Source organism: Somniosus microcephalus, chromosome 16 (genome assembly GCF_052327205.1).
Source record: "Somniosus microcephalus isolate GS21.2 chromosome 16, FLI_Smic_1.0, whole genome shotgun sequence".
Taxonomy (NCBI): Eukaryota; Metazoa; Chordata; class Chondrichthyes; order Squaliformes; family Somniosidae; genus Somniosus; species Somniosus microcephalus.
Genome location: NC_141002.1, coordinates 6020917 through 6037380, shown reverse-complemented (window position 1 = coordinate 6037380; position 16464 = coordinate 6020917). Strand labels below are relative to the sequence as shown.

At 48.4% G+C, this 16464-nt stretch overlaps 2 protein-coding genes across 4 annotated transcripts in view; both read left to right on the top strand.

Moving 5' to 3' along the window:
* The window catches only part of LOC147105952 (aldo-keto reductase family 1 member D1-like), a 316229-nt gene that overhangs the window by 83607 nt on the left and 216158 nt on the right, over positions 1 to 16464 (top strand). The window lies entirely within an intron of this gene.
* The window catches only part of LOC147105953 (aldo-keto reductase family 1 member D1-like), a 112505-nt gene that overhangs the window by 12271 nt on the left and 83770 nt on the right, over positions 1 to 16464 (top strand). For all 3 annotated transcript variants that reach the window (XM_086008567.1, XM_086008568.1, XM_086008565.1), the window contains exons 2-3: positions 7673 to 7840; positions 9272 to 9388. In XM_086008567.1, coding sequence (XP_085864693.1) covers positions 7673 to 7840; positions 9272 to 9388 — 285 coding nt within the window. The remainder of the gene's footprint in view (positions 1 to 7672; positions 7841 to 9271; positions 9389 to 16464) is intronic.

The following is a 16464-nucleotide window of genomic DNA, read 5'->3' as shown; positions in this document are numbered from 1 at the left end:
ATGGACATGATCTTCACCGCACATCAAATACAAGAGAAATGCAGGGAACAGCATCAACCACTGTACATGGCCTTCCTTGACCTCACAAAGGCCTTCGACACTGTCAACCGTGAGGGATATGGAGTGTCCTCCTCAAATTTGGCTGCCCTCAAAAGTTTGTCACCATCCTCCGCCTTCACGATGACATGCAAGCCGTGATCCTGAACAATGGATCCACCACAGACCCAATTCACATATGGACCGGGGTCAAGCAAGGCTGTGTCATTGCACCAAAGTCTTCTTGATCTTCCTTGCTGCAATGCTCCATCTCACCCTCAGTAAGCACCCCACTGGAGTGGAAATAATCTACAGAACAAAAGGGAAACTGTTCAACTCTGTCGCCTCCAGTCTAGATCTAAGGTCGCCCCACCCTCTGTCATCGAATTACAGTATGCAGACGACGCTTGCGTCTGCGCACACTCGGAGGTGGAACTCCAAACCATCATCAACACCTTCACCGCAGCATATGAAAGCATGGGCCTTACACCAAATATCCATAAGAAAAAGTTCTTCTGCCAATCTGCCCCCATAACACAGTACTGCCCCCCGATTATCAAAATAGACGACGAGGCCTTGGACAACGGGGACCACTTTCAGGAGCCTACTGTCAACAAGGGCAGACGTCGATGATGAAGTCCAACACCGCCTTCAGTGTGCCAGCGCAGCCTTCGGCCGCCTGAGGAAGAGAGTGTATGAAGACCAGGACCTCAAACCCGGCACCAAGCTCATGGTCTACAGAGCAGTAGTGATTCCCGCCCTCCTGTATGCTTCAGAGACATGGACCATGTACAGGAGGCACCTCAAAGCACTGGAGAGGTACCACCAATGCTGCTTCCGCAAGATCCTGCAAATCCATTGGCAGGATAGGCACACCAACGTCAGTGATCTCGCTCAGGCCAACATCCCCAGCATCGAAGCTTTGACCACGCTTGATCAGCTCTGATGGATGGGCCACATCGTCCGCATGCCCGATACGAGACTCCCAAAACAAGCACTCTACTCGGAGCTCCGACACAGCAAGAGAGCCCCAGGTGGGCAGAGGAAATGCTTCAAGGGCACCCTCAAAGCCTCCTTGAAAAAGTGCAACTCCCCACCGACACCTGGGAATCCCTGGCCCAAGACCGCTCAAAGTGGAAGAGAAGCATCCAGGAAGGCACCGAACACCTCGAGTCTCTTCGCCGGGAGTGAAGCCAAGCGCAAACAGCAGAAGGAGCGCACATCAACCCAAGCACCCCACCCACCCGCCCCTTCAACCATCGTCTGTGACAGAGACTGTAGGACCCACATTGGACTCATCAGTCACCTGAGAACTCATTTTTAGTGTGGAAGCAAGTCATCCTCGGTTCCAAGGGACTGCCTAAGAAGGAAGAAGAAGGTGGAGGCAGATTCAATCATGGCTTTCAAAAGCGAATTGGATAAGTACCTGAAGGAAAAACATTTGCAGGGCTATGGGCAGGGGAGTGGGACTAGCTGAAGTGCTCTTGCAGAGAGCCGGCACTGGCTCGACAGGTCGAATGGCCTCGTTCTGTGCTGTAACCATTCTATGGGGGAAAAATTCAGTTGGTTTGCGCCTCCCGTTAGCGCCTTAAGAGGGCGCTAATGGGGCACAAAGCAATTAATGCCTGTGCGCAGCGATGTTTGCGCAGCGATGTTTGCGCCACTCACGAAATTAACTAGACATTTTGCAGCGGCACTAAACACTACCACCACGATATCCTGCGCCGACAGATCGTGACGTCAGTCGAGTGTGCAACGCCCCGGACTGAATATTGAGTGGCACCTGCTGCAATCAACGACAGGTTGAGGGGAGCATTTTGCAGTCAGGAAGGGACTGGGGGGGCGCTATTTAAAGGCGACCGCTTCCTGCCTTTTTTTGTTGGTGACATTTTTGCACCACGCATTCTGAGAGAGAGAGAGAGAGACTTCTGGAGAGATTCAATGCTGTGTGAAGGAGTTTTGGGCACTGAGCAGCACTTTGCAGGTTCATTTTGATTTGACCTTCCTTGCATTGATTTAGAAGAGACTATGGGGGCTGCACTCTGTGCTCTTTCCCTGGTTCTCTCCATGGTTCTTTCCAGCAGATTTGATGTGCAGGTCTCTCCAGACCGAGATTCAAGGCTGCAATGAGCAGGGTGTGGATGGAGAGCAAGATCGACCCTCCCCTTTAAGAACTGGCCGGCGTCATTGTGTCTGTGTTCCATTGCTGACTGACATCACATGAGCTTCGCCAGCGCTCTGAGGTAGCGCCTCGCTCCTTGGCCTTTGCACCTTAAGACAGGTGTGAATCGCCTGATTTAGTGCTCCAATCACCTCCAGGGGCGATAAAAGCCAAGTTTGCAGTCAGAGGTGATAATTAGCGGCATGCACTAAACTTTGCGCCCGGCCGATAATCACGCCCCAAGAGGGGCGATACTGAATTTTCCCCCCTATGATTCCAACCCAACTCTTGTGCCTTTCTACTTTCAGATAATCAAGACCAAGCACCAGCCCAGCCTGTCCCCGAGGCGATGGTGGAGAACAAGGGGGAGAAGAAGAAGACACAACGTCACTGCATCTGTCACTCGCAGACACCAGCTCAGAAACTGGCACTGCGCGTAATTTAGAGGCTAGTGTAGAAGCAGGATCTGCACAGGGTGAGGCACTGGGGATGAGTGGGCTGCAGCAAGACCAGGAGGAAAGGGTCGCTCGGGGGCCAGCTCCCCGGAGGACGAGTTAGCATGCGAGTTCTGCTGCACAGGACTCAGTTGAGGACCTCGATGGGGCTGCCTTCAAAAGAAGGGCGATGGGCATGCACACCGAATTGCTAGGTGCAATGGCAAGCCTGCCAGAGAGTCCCTTGGCAATGTCAAGGAGCATAGGGGAGCCTGCCTCCAACATTGCACAGGGCTTTGTGCGGAGCTCGGAGCCCAGCATTTCCTGGATGAAAATGATGGACAACTCCCATAACGCTGTGTGTGATGGGCGATGTCACGCCTGCCTTTGCAGCACAGGCAGAAGCGACCCAACGTCTTAGCGCTGCAGCGGAAGTGCAGACCGCTCTCATGCAATCTCAGCTCGCTGCCACCCAAGCTCATACCACTCAAGCAATCTCAGCTTGATGCCACCCAAGCTCAGACTGCTGCCATCGTGGTTGGGTTTACCAGTGTCGACCGGGGTTTGCAGGGTGGTCGCTGCAGCCCAGCAATCTGTGCTCCAACAGATTGCTAGGAATGCTGAGGTGCCGCCCCGGGGGAGTGGCAGTGGGTCAGTAGAGCAGGAATCTGCTGTCCTCTCAGAATGACAGCATTCCTGTTCCCACCACTACCATTACACCATTGCCCTTGCCAGCCAGCCCAGATTGCCACTGTCCATGCCGAGGTGGTTGTTATGTCTGACATTGGTGATAGGTACTCGATTGCCTTGGCCTGAGCACATGGAGTTTGATAGTGCTGTTATCGTTGTATTGTGTCTGACATTGGATATAGGTATTCGATTGCTTTTGCCTGAGAGTGGTTTTGGATCAGCCATTAAAAGCAACATGAATTGAGCTCTGTATACGGCCTCTGGATTATCTTTGCAAACGCAACAGTGGTGCAGTCTACAGCCGGGCCGTCTAGGTCCAGAGCTGCTCGAGGTCATCCTGCAAGGCCATCAGAAGACTCCCCCATGGAAACTCAGTAGCCTTCCACCAGCCATGCTGGAGCCGCTGGGGGAGCACTTTGTAGGAGCACTAGATCAGGAAAGGGCACCCGATCAACAGGCACTAAGGGAATCCACAAGGGTGATTAATTGATATTGTATGTGTAAATTGATTGTTGATAAATTTAATAATTTTATTTGGAATCTTTTGTGGTGTCTCTCATTTCAGCTTTGTGCCCAGGAGGACGCTGTGAAATTCCGTGACCAAGGGATGGTATGATGGGGATGTGGTGAGCAACGGGGATCTGGGGTCTCATTCATTGGAATCGGAGTCTGATGAGGCATTCATGAACAGCCCATCCGGAAGGGGGATTGTCTGCCTGCCTCCTCCCTTCTTCCTCGTCCTCTTCCTCCTCCTCCTCTCCCTCTTCCTCCTCATGAGGTGGTCCAGCAATCCCTGGTGGCAAGGGCTGCGTTTTCATGATTGCCATGTTGTGAAGCGTTCAGGAGACCTCCAGGAAATGGGATATTCGCTCCAACGAGTACTGGAGGGCTCCTCCAGAGTGGTCAAGGCAGTGGAACCATTGCTTCAGGAATCCGATGGTCTGCTCGCGAATGCTCCTGGTGGAAGCATGGCGCTCATTATATGAGTGCTGGGCACGAGTGTTGAGGTTGTGGAGGGGAGTCATAAGCCAGGTGCAGAGCGGATAGCCCTTGTCTCCGAGCAGCCACCCTCGAGTTTGATGTGGTGGCTGGAGGATTGCTGGCACACCAGACTGCCACAGGATGACGGCATCCTGGCTGCTGCCAGGATAGCGGGCATTGACCATCAGGAATCGCTGGGCATGGTCGCACAACAACTGCACATTAACCTTTGCTGTTACGGAAGATCTCATGATTATTATGCGGCCACCACAAAGCCACATGTGTGCAGTCGCATGCCCCCTGCACCATGGGGAAGCCCGCTATCCTGGCAAAGTCACATGTGCACTTGTCCTGCTTCTCTCTGCTCAGAGAGCCTCTGTGACCTCCCGGATGCAGCGAACTGTGAGATGTTAGCTATGTCTCCTGCTGCAGATTGGAAGAATCTGCTGGCGAAGAAATTGAGTGCCACGGTGATCTTGACTGCCACTGGGAGAGCTGTGGTCGCCCTGCTCTCAGGCTGCAGGACTGGTTGCAGGAGGTGGCAGAGTTCTGTGACCACCTCCTTGGTGAAATGGCACCTCCTAATACACTGCTCCTCACTTAAGTGGATATAAGAGAAGTTCTCTCAGAAGACCCTTGGTGGATAAGGCCTCCTGTTCAGAGCCCTCCTGATTCTCCTCCTTCTCCCTCTGTGCGCATCTTTCCCTCTTCTTCGCTGCCTCCGCTCCCTCTCCCTAAGATACTCGAGCGCGAGGGGGACTGCCAGTAGAGCCCCCATGACTGTGAGCAAGTGATGCTGTAGGAATTAACGAATTCCTACGAATAACGGAGATCGACACAAGAGAATAACTAAACAGGTCTTTACTCAACGGAGATGCCATGAGGACTGCCTGGGCAGCCCCGTGGTTTGCGACGTGACGTCATCGCGTTTGCCCGCGTTTTCCCACGCTCTTAAAGGGGCCACGCCCCATACATGCAAACTCTATATACAAAACACAGTAATGCCTAACACAAATGTACAGGTTTAGGCTGGTGTTAGAACATCGTTAAAGAGAATTATATACAGTTAGCCAGAGTCATTCAGTGGTTCTGCCACAATGTGAGAAGAAGCTTTTAAATAAGAATGAAGGCGTTCGCCACTTGCAACAACACTCCCTGTTACCTTAGATCTTGAAAGAACTTTATAAAGCTGCTTAAGTTGCACAGAGCCAGTCAAGCTGCAGAAACATGGCAGGTGCAAGTTGCTGCTAATAATCCTTTTAAATGACACTGCTGGAGCCTCGTTCCTGCTAGTAATTGGAGCGATGAAGTTGAAACTCGCAGACCAGGCATCAAGTGAACGTTGCACACTCACTGACATCATGATTTGCATCATCTACATAATTCTCGTGAGCGCCGACATCGGCAGCTCTGCCGGCCACCCAAAAATGGCAGCTGTTGCAGGACCTGCCAGCAGCGGGCGGAAGTGCAGCCGCCACAATTTTCCCCCCCAAATCTGGTGGTGACAGGTGGCGCTAAACCCCTGAATTTTTAGCCCATATAGTTAATACAAAGACCAAAGTAATAGTTTGGAAACAAATCCAACTATGAGGGAATGAGGATGGAGCTAAGGGAAGTAAATGGTGAAAAATATTGACAGATAAAGAGGTAGAACATAATTGGCAATGTTTAAAGGGAGATAGATGGTGTTTAGGGAGAAATAAGAACAAACTAGTTAAAAATGAAATATCATGGATAAATAAAGAGTTGAGGATAAAATTAAATCTGAAGAAAAAGGCATACACAAAATATATAAGCAATAAAGGAGAGGATGACAAAATGGAATATGATGAGCTTAGAAAAGACGTTACCAAATCAATTATTAAGGCAAAGAGGAAATACATCAAAAACCATAAAAAGAAATAGTAAAATATTCTGAAGGCACATAAGTAACAAAAGGAGATTTAAGATAGGGCCACTGAGGGATAAGCAAGATAAACTCACAGGAAATGGCAGGGATACTGAATAGATACCTCGCCTCAGTTTTCACCAAAGAGGTCACCAAAGAGGAAAGGACAAAAGTAGAGGAAGGCAAGAGAGATATTACATCAGTTAAGATAGAAAAGAGATATTAGATAAACTAGCCAAACATAAAGGAGGACAATACCCCGGATCCAGATGGATTGTATCTCAGATTCTCAAAGAAATTAGAGACGAGATAACAGAAGCACTAGTATTCATACATAAAAATTGAATAGAAAAATGAATAGTACCAGAGGACTGGTGAACAGCAATTATACCTCCTATCTTCAAAAAGGGAGCTAGAAGTAATCCAGTGAGTTACAAGTTACCTTAACATCAGTGGCAGGAAAGATGCTAGAATCTTTGCTAAAAGATGAGGTAACGAAACATCTAGAAATGAAGAATATATTAAAAATAGCAAGGATTTCAAAAAAGATGGTCATGTTTAATCAACCTTACTCAAGTGTTTGAATAGACAAGGGCAATGCATTGGGTGTAATTTACATGGACTTTCAGAAGGGCTTTGATAAGGTGCCACGTAAGAAACTTGTGGCAAAGGTCAGGATACGTGGAGTCAGGGCAAATAGCAGGATAGATTGAAAGATGGCTGCAAAACAGAAAACAGGATAGGAGTTAAGGTACGTTTCTCGAACTGGCAGGAAGTGGGAAGTGCTGCCCACAGGGATCCGTGCTGGGACCACTGCTGTTCATCGTGTATATAAATGGTTTGGACTCAGGAATTGGAGGTATGGTGTCAGAATATGCACGATACCAAATTGGGTGGGCGGGTATAGCTAATAATATGGAGGACTGCACCAAAATATAGGAAGACATAAACAGGCTTGCAGTGTGAGTGGACAAATTGACAAATGAAAGTCAATATAGTGAAGAGTGAGGTGGAGCATGTGTGTTTGTGTGTATATGTGTGTGTGTATTTATGTGTGTGTATGCAGGTGCAGATGTGTGTGATTGCATGTGTTTGTATGTGTGTGTGTGGCCAACATATATATACACACACAGACAATTAAATACACAGGCACATACAACACACATGCACTGGTTCATTTTGGTAGGAGGAATAAGGAGGCCACTTATTCCTTGGAAGGTTAAAATACTAAATGGGGTAGAGGAGCAAAGAGACCTGGGAATACAGTTACATGAATTGCTAAAAGTAGCGACACAAGTTACTAAGGCCATAAAGAGTACAAAGTACTGGGGTTCATTTCTGTAGTGAGTGCCAACACCCACTACACCCCTGGTGGGAGGGAGGGGATGTCATGTTTTTTAAAGTAACAATACATTGAGCTCTGTAAGTTTGAAACAGTTTTTAAATTGTGTTCTGTTTGCTGCTACATTCCCTTTTTAACAGACTGCCCGTGATGCGTGTTACCATGCAGTGAAAGTAGCGATCGATGTGGGTTACCGCCACTTTGATGGAGCATTGGTGTACGGTAATGAAGATGAGATCGGAAAGGCCATTCAGGAAAAAATCGCTGATGGTACAGTGAGGCGTGACGACATCTATTACTGTGGCAAGGTAACTAACATTTCAAGGATCTCTCTCTCCTCTCCTGGAGCTGCTGACTCTCGATTAGCTTCTGTTTCATGCACATCTGCGGCATTTGGCTACGTTGCCATTTTCACGTGTGTGCCCAGATAATGAACGACAGCCAGCTATTCAACTGTGGAGCCATCACAGTGAGCCTGATCTTATCCTCACCCATTGGCCGCACACATACAAACACATGCAATCACACACATATGCACCCGCATACACACACATAAATATACACGTGCATATACACACAAACACATGCCGTTGCATATACACTGATGCACACACACAGATGTACTTATCCACATGCACATACACAGAAGCACATATTCACACATGCCGTTATACGAACACACACTCACGTACATGCACACACATGTATATACACATGCAGATAATTAAATACACACAGGCACATACAACACACATGCACTTGCACATACACATGCATATACACAGGCATGCACCTACATACATATATGCACATGCAAACACACTCACGCATATACACACATGCACACACATGCGTGTAGCCACACATGCGCACACACATACAGCTGCGTGCGTGCGTGCACACATAAACTTACATGCACACTCTCATCCACTCAAATGCACACATGTACAAATAAACCCACAACACGCAGATACATGTGAATGTATGCATATGCACAAATATCCATAAATGCACAAAACCACACAAACGTGTACACCCACTCACACTCACACTCTTCAGGACTCAATCAGGAGCAGGAACCTTGGCTGAATTTATCTGTCCTATGCCAGGAACCAATGGTAAAGCAGCACAGAGAAATATTAAACAACAACAGCCTGCATTTATATAACACCTTTAATGTTTCTACAAATCAGTATATGCTTCAGATTCTCTCCTTTCCTGTGCGCAGTGATTTGTACTGAGATCCAGTTGTGCAAGGGTGAGCAGCTCTCCAGTATCTCATATGGGCACTCTTCATATGTGAGCAATGAGACAGCAGCCTATTCAACTATAGAGGGTATTACAGCCAACTCTGGCCCCATCTTCACTTTCCATTGGGGACACTGGATCATGACGAGGTGCCGGGACTGTCTGATTTTCCCCTCACTTTCCCAGAGGCACTGAGGCATAATGCAGCTGCCGCAGTACCAACAATTCGGCACAGGTCAGGGTACGAAACCTGGCATTTTGTGGGCTATATGATTCAGTCACACTGGGCAGTGCCATCTGGGGAGCTAGTCTCTCTCCTACAGCACTGACACCCCTGCATTTTGAAAGCACAATTTCAGGTTGAAATGTGAATATAACTGCAGTATATAGGAGGTTGTGACGTCTTTAATAAGGAACTCTCAATGTTCTGTAATCCTGAATATTGTAATGTTGCTTCAGTTTGGTGTATTAACTTCAAGTCTAACTTTCAGCTATGGAACACTTATCACCCCCCGGAGATGGTACGACCCTGCCTGGAGAAATCTCTGAAACTTTTAAAGTTTGATTATATCGACCTGTACATCATTGAGCTGCCATTGGCCTTCAAGGTAAAGTCAGCATCCTATGCAATGTTTAAGAGGCTGCTCTTTCATTTCCCTCTTTGTCCCCCCTCTCATTTTCTTCCCCTCCTCATGGTGCTGCCTCTTATTGGTGTACAGTTCACCAGGTGCTGGCTGTCCTCTGCCGCCTCATCCAAAAGTCCATTCTTCATGTGTAAGTCAAGGTAGTGAGCACCAGCAGGCTGTTCGACTATAGAAACATAGAAGATCGGAGCAGGAGCAGGCCATTCGGCCCCTCGAGCCTGCTCCGCCATTCAATGAGATCATGGCTGATCATCCAAAATTCAGTACCCTGTCCCTGCTTTCTCCCCATACCCCTGGATCACTTTAGCCTTAAGAAATATATCTAACTCCTTCTTGAATATATTTAATGAATTCGCCTCAACTGCCTTCTGTGGTAGAGAATCCCACAGGTTCACCACTCTCTGGGTGAAGAAATTCCTCCTCATCTCTGTCCTAAACGGCTAACCCCTGATCCTTAGATTGTGACCCCTGGTTCTGGACTCCCCCGCTATCGGGAACATCCTTCCTGCATCTAGTCTGTCCAGTCATGTCAGAATTTTATAAGTTTCAATGAGATCCCTTCTCATTCTTCTAAACTCCAGTGACTATAAGCCCAATCGACCCAATCTCTCCTTATATGTCATTCTTGCCATCCCAGGTATCAGTCTGGTGAATCTTCACTGCACTCCCTCCATGGCAAGAACATCCTTCCTCAGATAAGGCGACCAAAACTGCACACAATACTCAAGGTGTGGTCTCACCAAGGCCCTGTACAACTGCAGCAAGACATCCTTGTTCCTGTACTCAAACCCTCTCGCTACGAAAGCCAACATACCATTTGCCTTCTTAACCGCCTGCTGCACCTGCATGCTTACCTTCAGCGACTGGTGCACAAGGACACCCAGGCCTCATTGCACTTCCCCTTCTCCCAATCTATTGCCGTTCAGATAATAATCTGCCTTCCTGTTTTTGCCACCAAAGTGGATAACCTCACATTTATCCACATTATACTGCATCTGCCATGCTTCTGCCCAATCACCCAACCTGTCCAAATCATACTGGAGTTTCTCGGCATCCTCCTCACAGCACACACGCCCACCCAGCTTTGTTTCATCTGCAAACTTGGAGATATTACATCTAGTTCCCTTGTCTAGATCATTAATATATATTGTGAATAGCTGGGGTCCTAGGACCGATCCCTGCGGTACCCCACTAGTCACTGCCTGCCACTCGGAAAAAGACCCGTTTATTCCAACTCTTTGCTTCCTGTCTGCCAACCAGTTCTCTATCCAAGTCAATACCTTGCCCCCAATCCCATGTGCCTTAACTTTACATGCTAATCTCTTATGCAGGACCTTATCGAAAGCCTTCTGAAAGTCCAAATACACCACATCCACTGGTTCTCCCTTATCTATTCTACCAGTTACATCCTCAAAAAATTCCAGTAGATTAGTCAAGCACGATTTACCTTTTGTAAATCCATGTTGGCTTTGTCCGATCCTGTCACTGTTTTCCAAGTGCTCTGCTATTACATCTTTTATAATGGACTCTAGCATTTTCCCCACTACCGATGTCAGGCTTACCGGTCTATAATTCCCCGTTTTCTCTCTACCACCTTTCTTGAATAGTGGGGTAACATTAGCAACCCTCCAATCCATGGGAACTGTTCCAAAATCTATAGAATTTTGGAAGATGACCAGCAATGCATCTACTATTTCTAGGGCCACTTCCTTAAGTACCCTAGGATGTAGATTATCAGGCCCTGGGGATTTATCGGCCTTCAATCCCATCAATTTCCCTAACACCATTTCCCTACAAATACTGATTTCATTCAATTCCTCCCTCACATTAGACCTTATGTTCCCTGGGAGGTTATTTGTGTCCTCCTTTGTGAAGACAGAACCAAAGTATGTATTTAATTGGTTGCCATTTCTTTGTTCCCCATTATAAATTCCCCTGATTCTGACTGCAAGGGACCTACGCTTGACTTCACCAATCTTTTTCTCTTCACATATCTATAGAGCTTTTACAGTCAGTTTTTATGTTCCCAGCAAGCTTACTCTCATACTCTATTTTCACCCTCTTAATTAATCACCTTTGCCCTCCTTTGCTGAATCCTAAACTGCTCCCAATCCTCAGGTTTACTGCTTTTTCTGGCCAATTTATATGCCCGCTCCTTGGATCTTATGCTATCCCTAATTTCCCTTGTTAGCCACGGTTGAGTCACCTTTTTTGTTTTATTTCTATGCCAAACAGGGATGAACAAATTCTGTAGTTCATCCATGCGATCTTTAAATGTTTGCCATTGCCTATCCACCGTCAACCCTTTGAGTAACATTCCCCAATCAATCCTACCCAACTCGCGCCTCGTAGCAATGTAGTTTCCTTTATTTAAATTCAGGACCCTAGTCTCTGAGTCAACTACTTCACTCTCCATCTTAATGAAGAATTCTATCATATTATAATCGCTCCGCCCCAAGGGGCCTCGCACAACAAGATTGCTAATTATTCCTTTCTCATTACATAATACCCTGTTCTCTAGTTGGTTCCTCGACATATTGGTCCAGGAAACCATCCTGTATACACTCCAGGAATTCCTCCTCCATAGTATTGCTACTAATTTGGTTAGCCCAATCTATATGTAGATTAAAGTCACCCATGATAACTGCTGTGCCCTTATTGCACACGTCTCTAATTTCCCATTTAATGCCATCCCCAACCTTCGCGTTACTGTTTGGGGGTCTGTATACAACTCCCACTAACATTTTCTGCCCCTTGGTATTTCTCAGCTCTACCCATGCAGATTCCACATCATCAGAGCTAATATCCTTCCTTACTATTGTGTTAATCTCCTCTTTAACCAGCAATGCTACCCCACCTCCTTTTCCTTTTTGCCTGTCTTTCCTGAATATTGAATACCCCTGGATGTTGAGTTCCCAGCCTTGGTCATCCTGGAGCCATGTCTCCGTAATCCCAATTATATCATATGCATTTGCGCAGCTAATTCATCCACCTTATTATAAATGTTCCTCGCATAAGACACAAAGGCCTAGAAATTGAGTTTGCGCTGCGCCGGGGCTTAACGCCGGAAATTTAGCGCCGGTGCTAAGTCGCGCTGTGCGCGCCAAAAATTCAGTAGCGCCGCGCCCAAACGGCTGCCGGCACTACTGAAGGCTGTTTGCGCCTGAAAACTGGCGCTACGTGCCGCATTGCGGCGCTATTCCGGCGCTGCGGCGCCCGATGCGGTGCGGCAGGCTCGGGAAGAGCAGGCCTCCTCCTTCAGTTAAGGAGGAGCTGCCTGCACCCGCCCGCTGGCCGGTTAAATCACCACAAAAATGAGCCCGGCACCTCGGGGAAGTGCCGGGCTCGCAGCCGAGAAGCATCTGTTCCGCGGGGGGGGGGTGGGGGAGTCCGGGGAGGGAGGTGCGGGCAGGCGGCCGGCGGGAAAGCGGCCGGCCGCCGCTCCACCTTTATGCGCCGGCGCAAAGTCGTGTAAGACTCTGTTGCCAGAGTCTTAGTTGCGGCTGCCACGGGCGAGGCGGCCGCAACTGAATTTCGGCGCTGGGGCCCGCCACCACGGCAACCGGGACGCTGCGCACACCGATGACGTCATCGGTGCCGGCGCAGCGCTACCGGTGTAACGCCAATGTTGGGCCCTAGTCAATTTCAAAACCGGCTGTAAGTCCAGCGCAATGCCCTCTAGCGCCGCAAAATGGGTGCTAAGCCCACTCAATTTCTAGGCCAAAGCCTTCAAGCTTGTTTTTTTAACACTCTTAGACCTTTTAGAACTATTATGTTACAGAGGTGGAAATAGGCGGTCTTAGTTATGCTGCGCATATGTGATCAAAAGCTCATTTCAGGGTCAAATATGACACCAAGGTTGCGAACAGTCTGATTCAGCCTCAGACAGATGCTCAGGAACGAAGTTTGTGGCAGGGCTCGAAGACATTGGCTTCGGTCTTCCCAATATTTAATTGGAGAAAATTTCTGCTCATCCAGTACTGTATGTCGGACAAGCAGTCTGACAATTTAGAGACCGTGGAGGGGTCGAGAGAGGTGGTGGTGAGGTAGAGCTGGGTGTTATCAGTGTACATGTGGAAACTGACGCTGTGTTTTCGGATGATGTCACCAAAGGGCAACATGTAGATGAGAAATAGGAGGGGACCATGGATAGATGCTCGGGGGACCTCAGAGGCAACAATGCGGGAGAGGGAATAGAAGCCTTTGCAGGTGATTTTCTGGCTATGATTAGATAGGTAAGAATGGAACCAAGCGAGTGCAGTCCCACCCAGCTGGACGATAGTGGAGAGGCGTTGGAGGAGGATGGAGTGCTCAACCATGTCAAAGGCTGCAGACAGGTTAAGAAGGACGAGGAGAGATCGTTTATCTTTGTTACAGTCACAAAGGATGTCATTTGTGACTTTGACGAGAGCCGTTTCGGTACTGTGACAAGGGCGGAAACCAGATTGGAGTGATTCAAACATGGAGTTCCGAGAAAGATGTGCACGGATTTGGGAGGCGACAACACATTCAGGGACTTTGGAGATGGGGCAGTAGTTTGCAAGGACAGAGGGGTCAAAGATTGTTTTTTTGAGGAGAGGAGTGATGACGGCAGCTTTGCAGGAGACGGGGACAGTACCTGAGGAGAGCGAACCATTAACAATGTCAGCTAACATGAGAGCTAGAATAGGAAGTTGGGTGGTCAGCAGTTTAGTGGGAATAGGGTCGAAGGAGCAGGAAGTGGGTCTCATGGACAAGATGAACGTGGAGAGGTCAAGAGGGGAGATCGGAGAGAAACTGGGTAAGATGCGAGTTCAGGGCTCATGCAGGGGGGAACCTTAGAGGAAGTTTGGCCCGGTGGGCTAGGTGAAGGAAGGGAAGTGGCAGAGGCAGCTGATCGGATGGTCTCAATCTTAGAGACAAAGAAGTCCATGAGCTCCTCACACTTGTTGTTGGAGCTGAGTGTGGAGATGACAGGGGAGAGGGGCTTAAGAAGTCGGTTAGCAGTAGAAAATAGAAGTTGGGGGTTATCTTTGCATTCCACAATGATCCTAGAATGGTGAGCAGTTTTGGCAGACAAGAGTAGGACCCGATAGTGCTTTATGTGGTCCAGCCAGATCTGGTGGTGAATGGCTAAACCAGTTGTCTGCCAAATCCGTTTAAGTCTACATCCCTTGGACTTGAGGGAGCGAAGATGTGGGCCGTACCGGGGGAGTGGCCAGGGTGAGTGAGAGTAATTGTTTTAATAGGGATTAGGACATCAAAGGTGGTGGTGAGGGTGTGATTGAGCAGATCGGTAGCTGCAGAAATATCATGGTGAATGGAGGGCCAAAGGCTGGACAGTTGGGATTTCATAAGTGCAGTTGTAAGAGAGTTGCCAGAGAGTATTTTACAGAGGCAGACACAGAAGGAAGTAGGGTTGGGTGGGGGAAGGGGGATGTGGGTGGAGAGCAATACAAGGAAGTGGTCTGAGATGGCCTTATTTGCGATTGACACGGTGGGAGTAGCAAGGCCACGAGAGATGGCAAGGTCAAGGGGGTGGCCCTGAATATGGATTGGGGAGTTCACATGGAGGGGGAGATTAAGGGAGGATAAGATGGCAGTGAACTCAGTGGAGAGAGAGCCTGATGAATTGAGGTGGAGGTTGAAATCACCAAGGATGAGAAGTCGCTCGGTGCAGAGGCTGAGGGAGGAAAGCAGTGAAGATATCTCAGTGATAACATTTTTATTGTACTTGGGTGGGAGATAGAGAATGAGAATTTTAAATGAGAGGTGAGGGGGTGGAACAAGGTGAGATGCTCAAAGGAGGAGAAAGTGCCAGAGGAGTAGGGGGACAGACCCAGGTGTGATTTGGTGATGAGAGTCACACTGCCTCCACGGTGGTTTGGGCAGGGCAAGTGGTGGAAGGTATAGCCAGGCGGGGAGGATTCATTTAAGGGAAAGGTATCATCACCCCTCAGCCAAGTTTCCATCAGGGCCATGACATTGATGCAATCATCCACGATAAGCTCATGGATGGCAAGGGCTTTGTTTGCAAGTGAACGGGCATTCTGCATGGAGAGGCGGAGAGAGCCGGTGATGGCTGATCCACTGCCAGCATCCATAGGGTCAGCGCTTGGAGGGGTGTGTTGGACCGGGAGGAGATTGGCAAGATTAGCCCCCCATGGGCATGCTGGGTGGGAAGGTCGGCGAGAGAGTAGGATGGGACAGTTGGGTTTGCTACTCATGAGGAGGCAGCGACGAGTGCCTCGATGGGCCCTTCGGAGGATGCCAAGAGAGGCACAGCGGGAAGCTGTAGGCTTATCTATGAGGGAGTCGCACCTGGGACGGCAATAGGAGAGTAGGAAGGTCGAAGAGTAATGAAGGTTTGGGGTAGGGATTTGGGAGGGCAGAGCATCTGAGAGAGGAGAGATAAAAGGCGGCATGACGACAGGATAGAGCAGTCAGGAAGGGATAGAGAAAAGGAAAAGGAGGAGAAAATCATGGGAATAGAAGTCAACAGCTCGGGTCCAGAGCAGCAGCCAAAGTGTGCACGCGAATAGACACAGGGAAAAGCTCAAGCTACATAGGCCTGGTTATGTGGCAATTATTGGTATTAGCAGGGAGTAGGTTGGTGACAATAGTAGGGAGTCCAGAGTTAAAGTCGGAGATCCTGTGGAAGAAAAAAGTTGACATAGGTCGGATAGCGAGATCAGACATAGTGACATAGTATGACATAGTATTTACAGCACAGAAACAGGCCATTCAGCCCAACTGGTCTATGCCGGTGTTTATGCTCCACACGAGCCTCCTCCTACTCTACGTCATCTCACCTTACCAGCATAACCTTTTATTCCTTTCTACCTCATGCACTTATCTAACTTCCTCTTAAATGCATCTATGCTATTCATTGAATTACATAGAATATACAGCACAGACACAGGCCATTTGGCCCAGCCAGTCCATGCCAGCGCTCATGCTCCACTAGAGCCGAAGTGATCAGATAAGTTAAAGTGGAGATGGTTAAATTGGAGGGGTGATATTCGCAGGAGACAGTCGAAAACATGATGAGAGAAATCAAA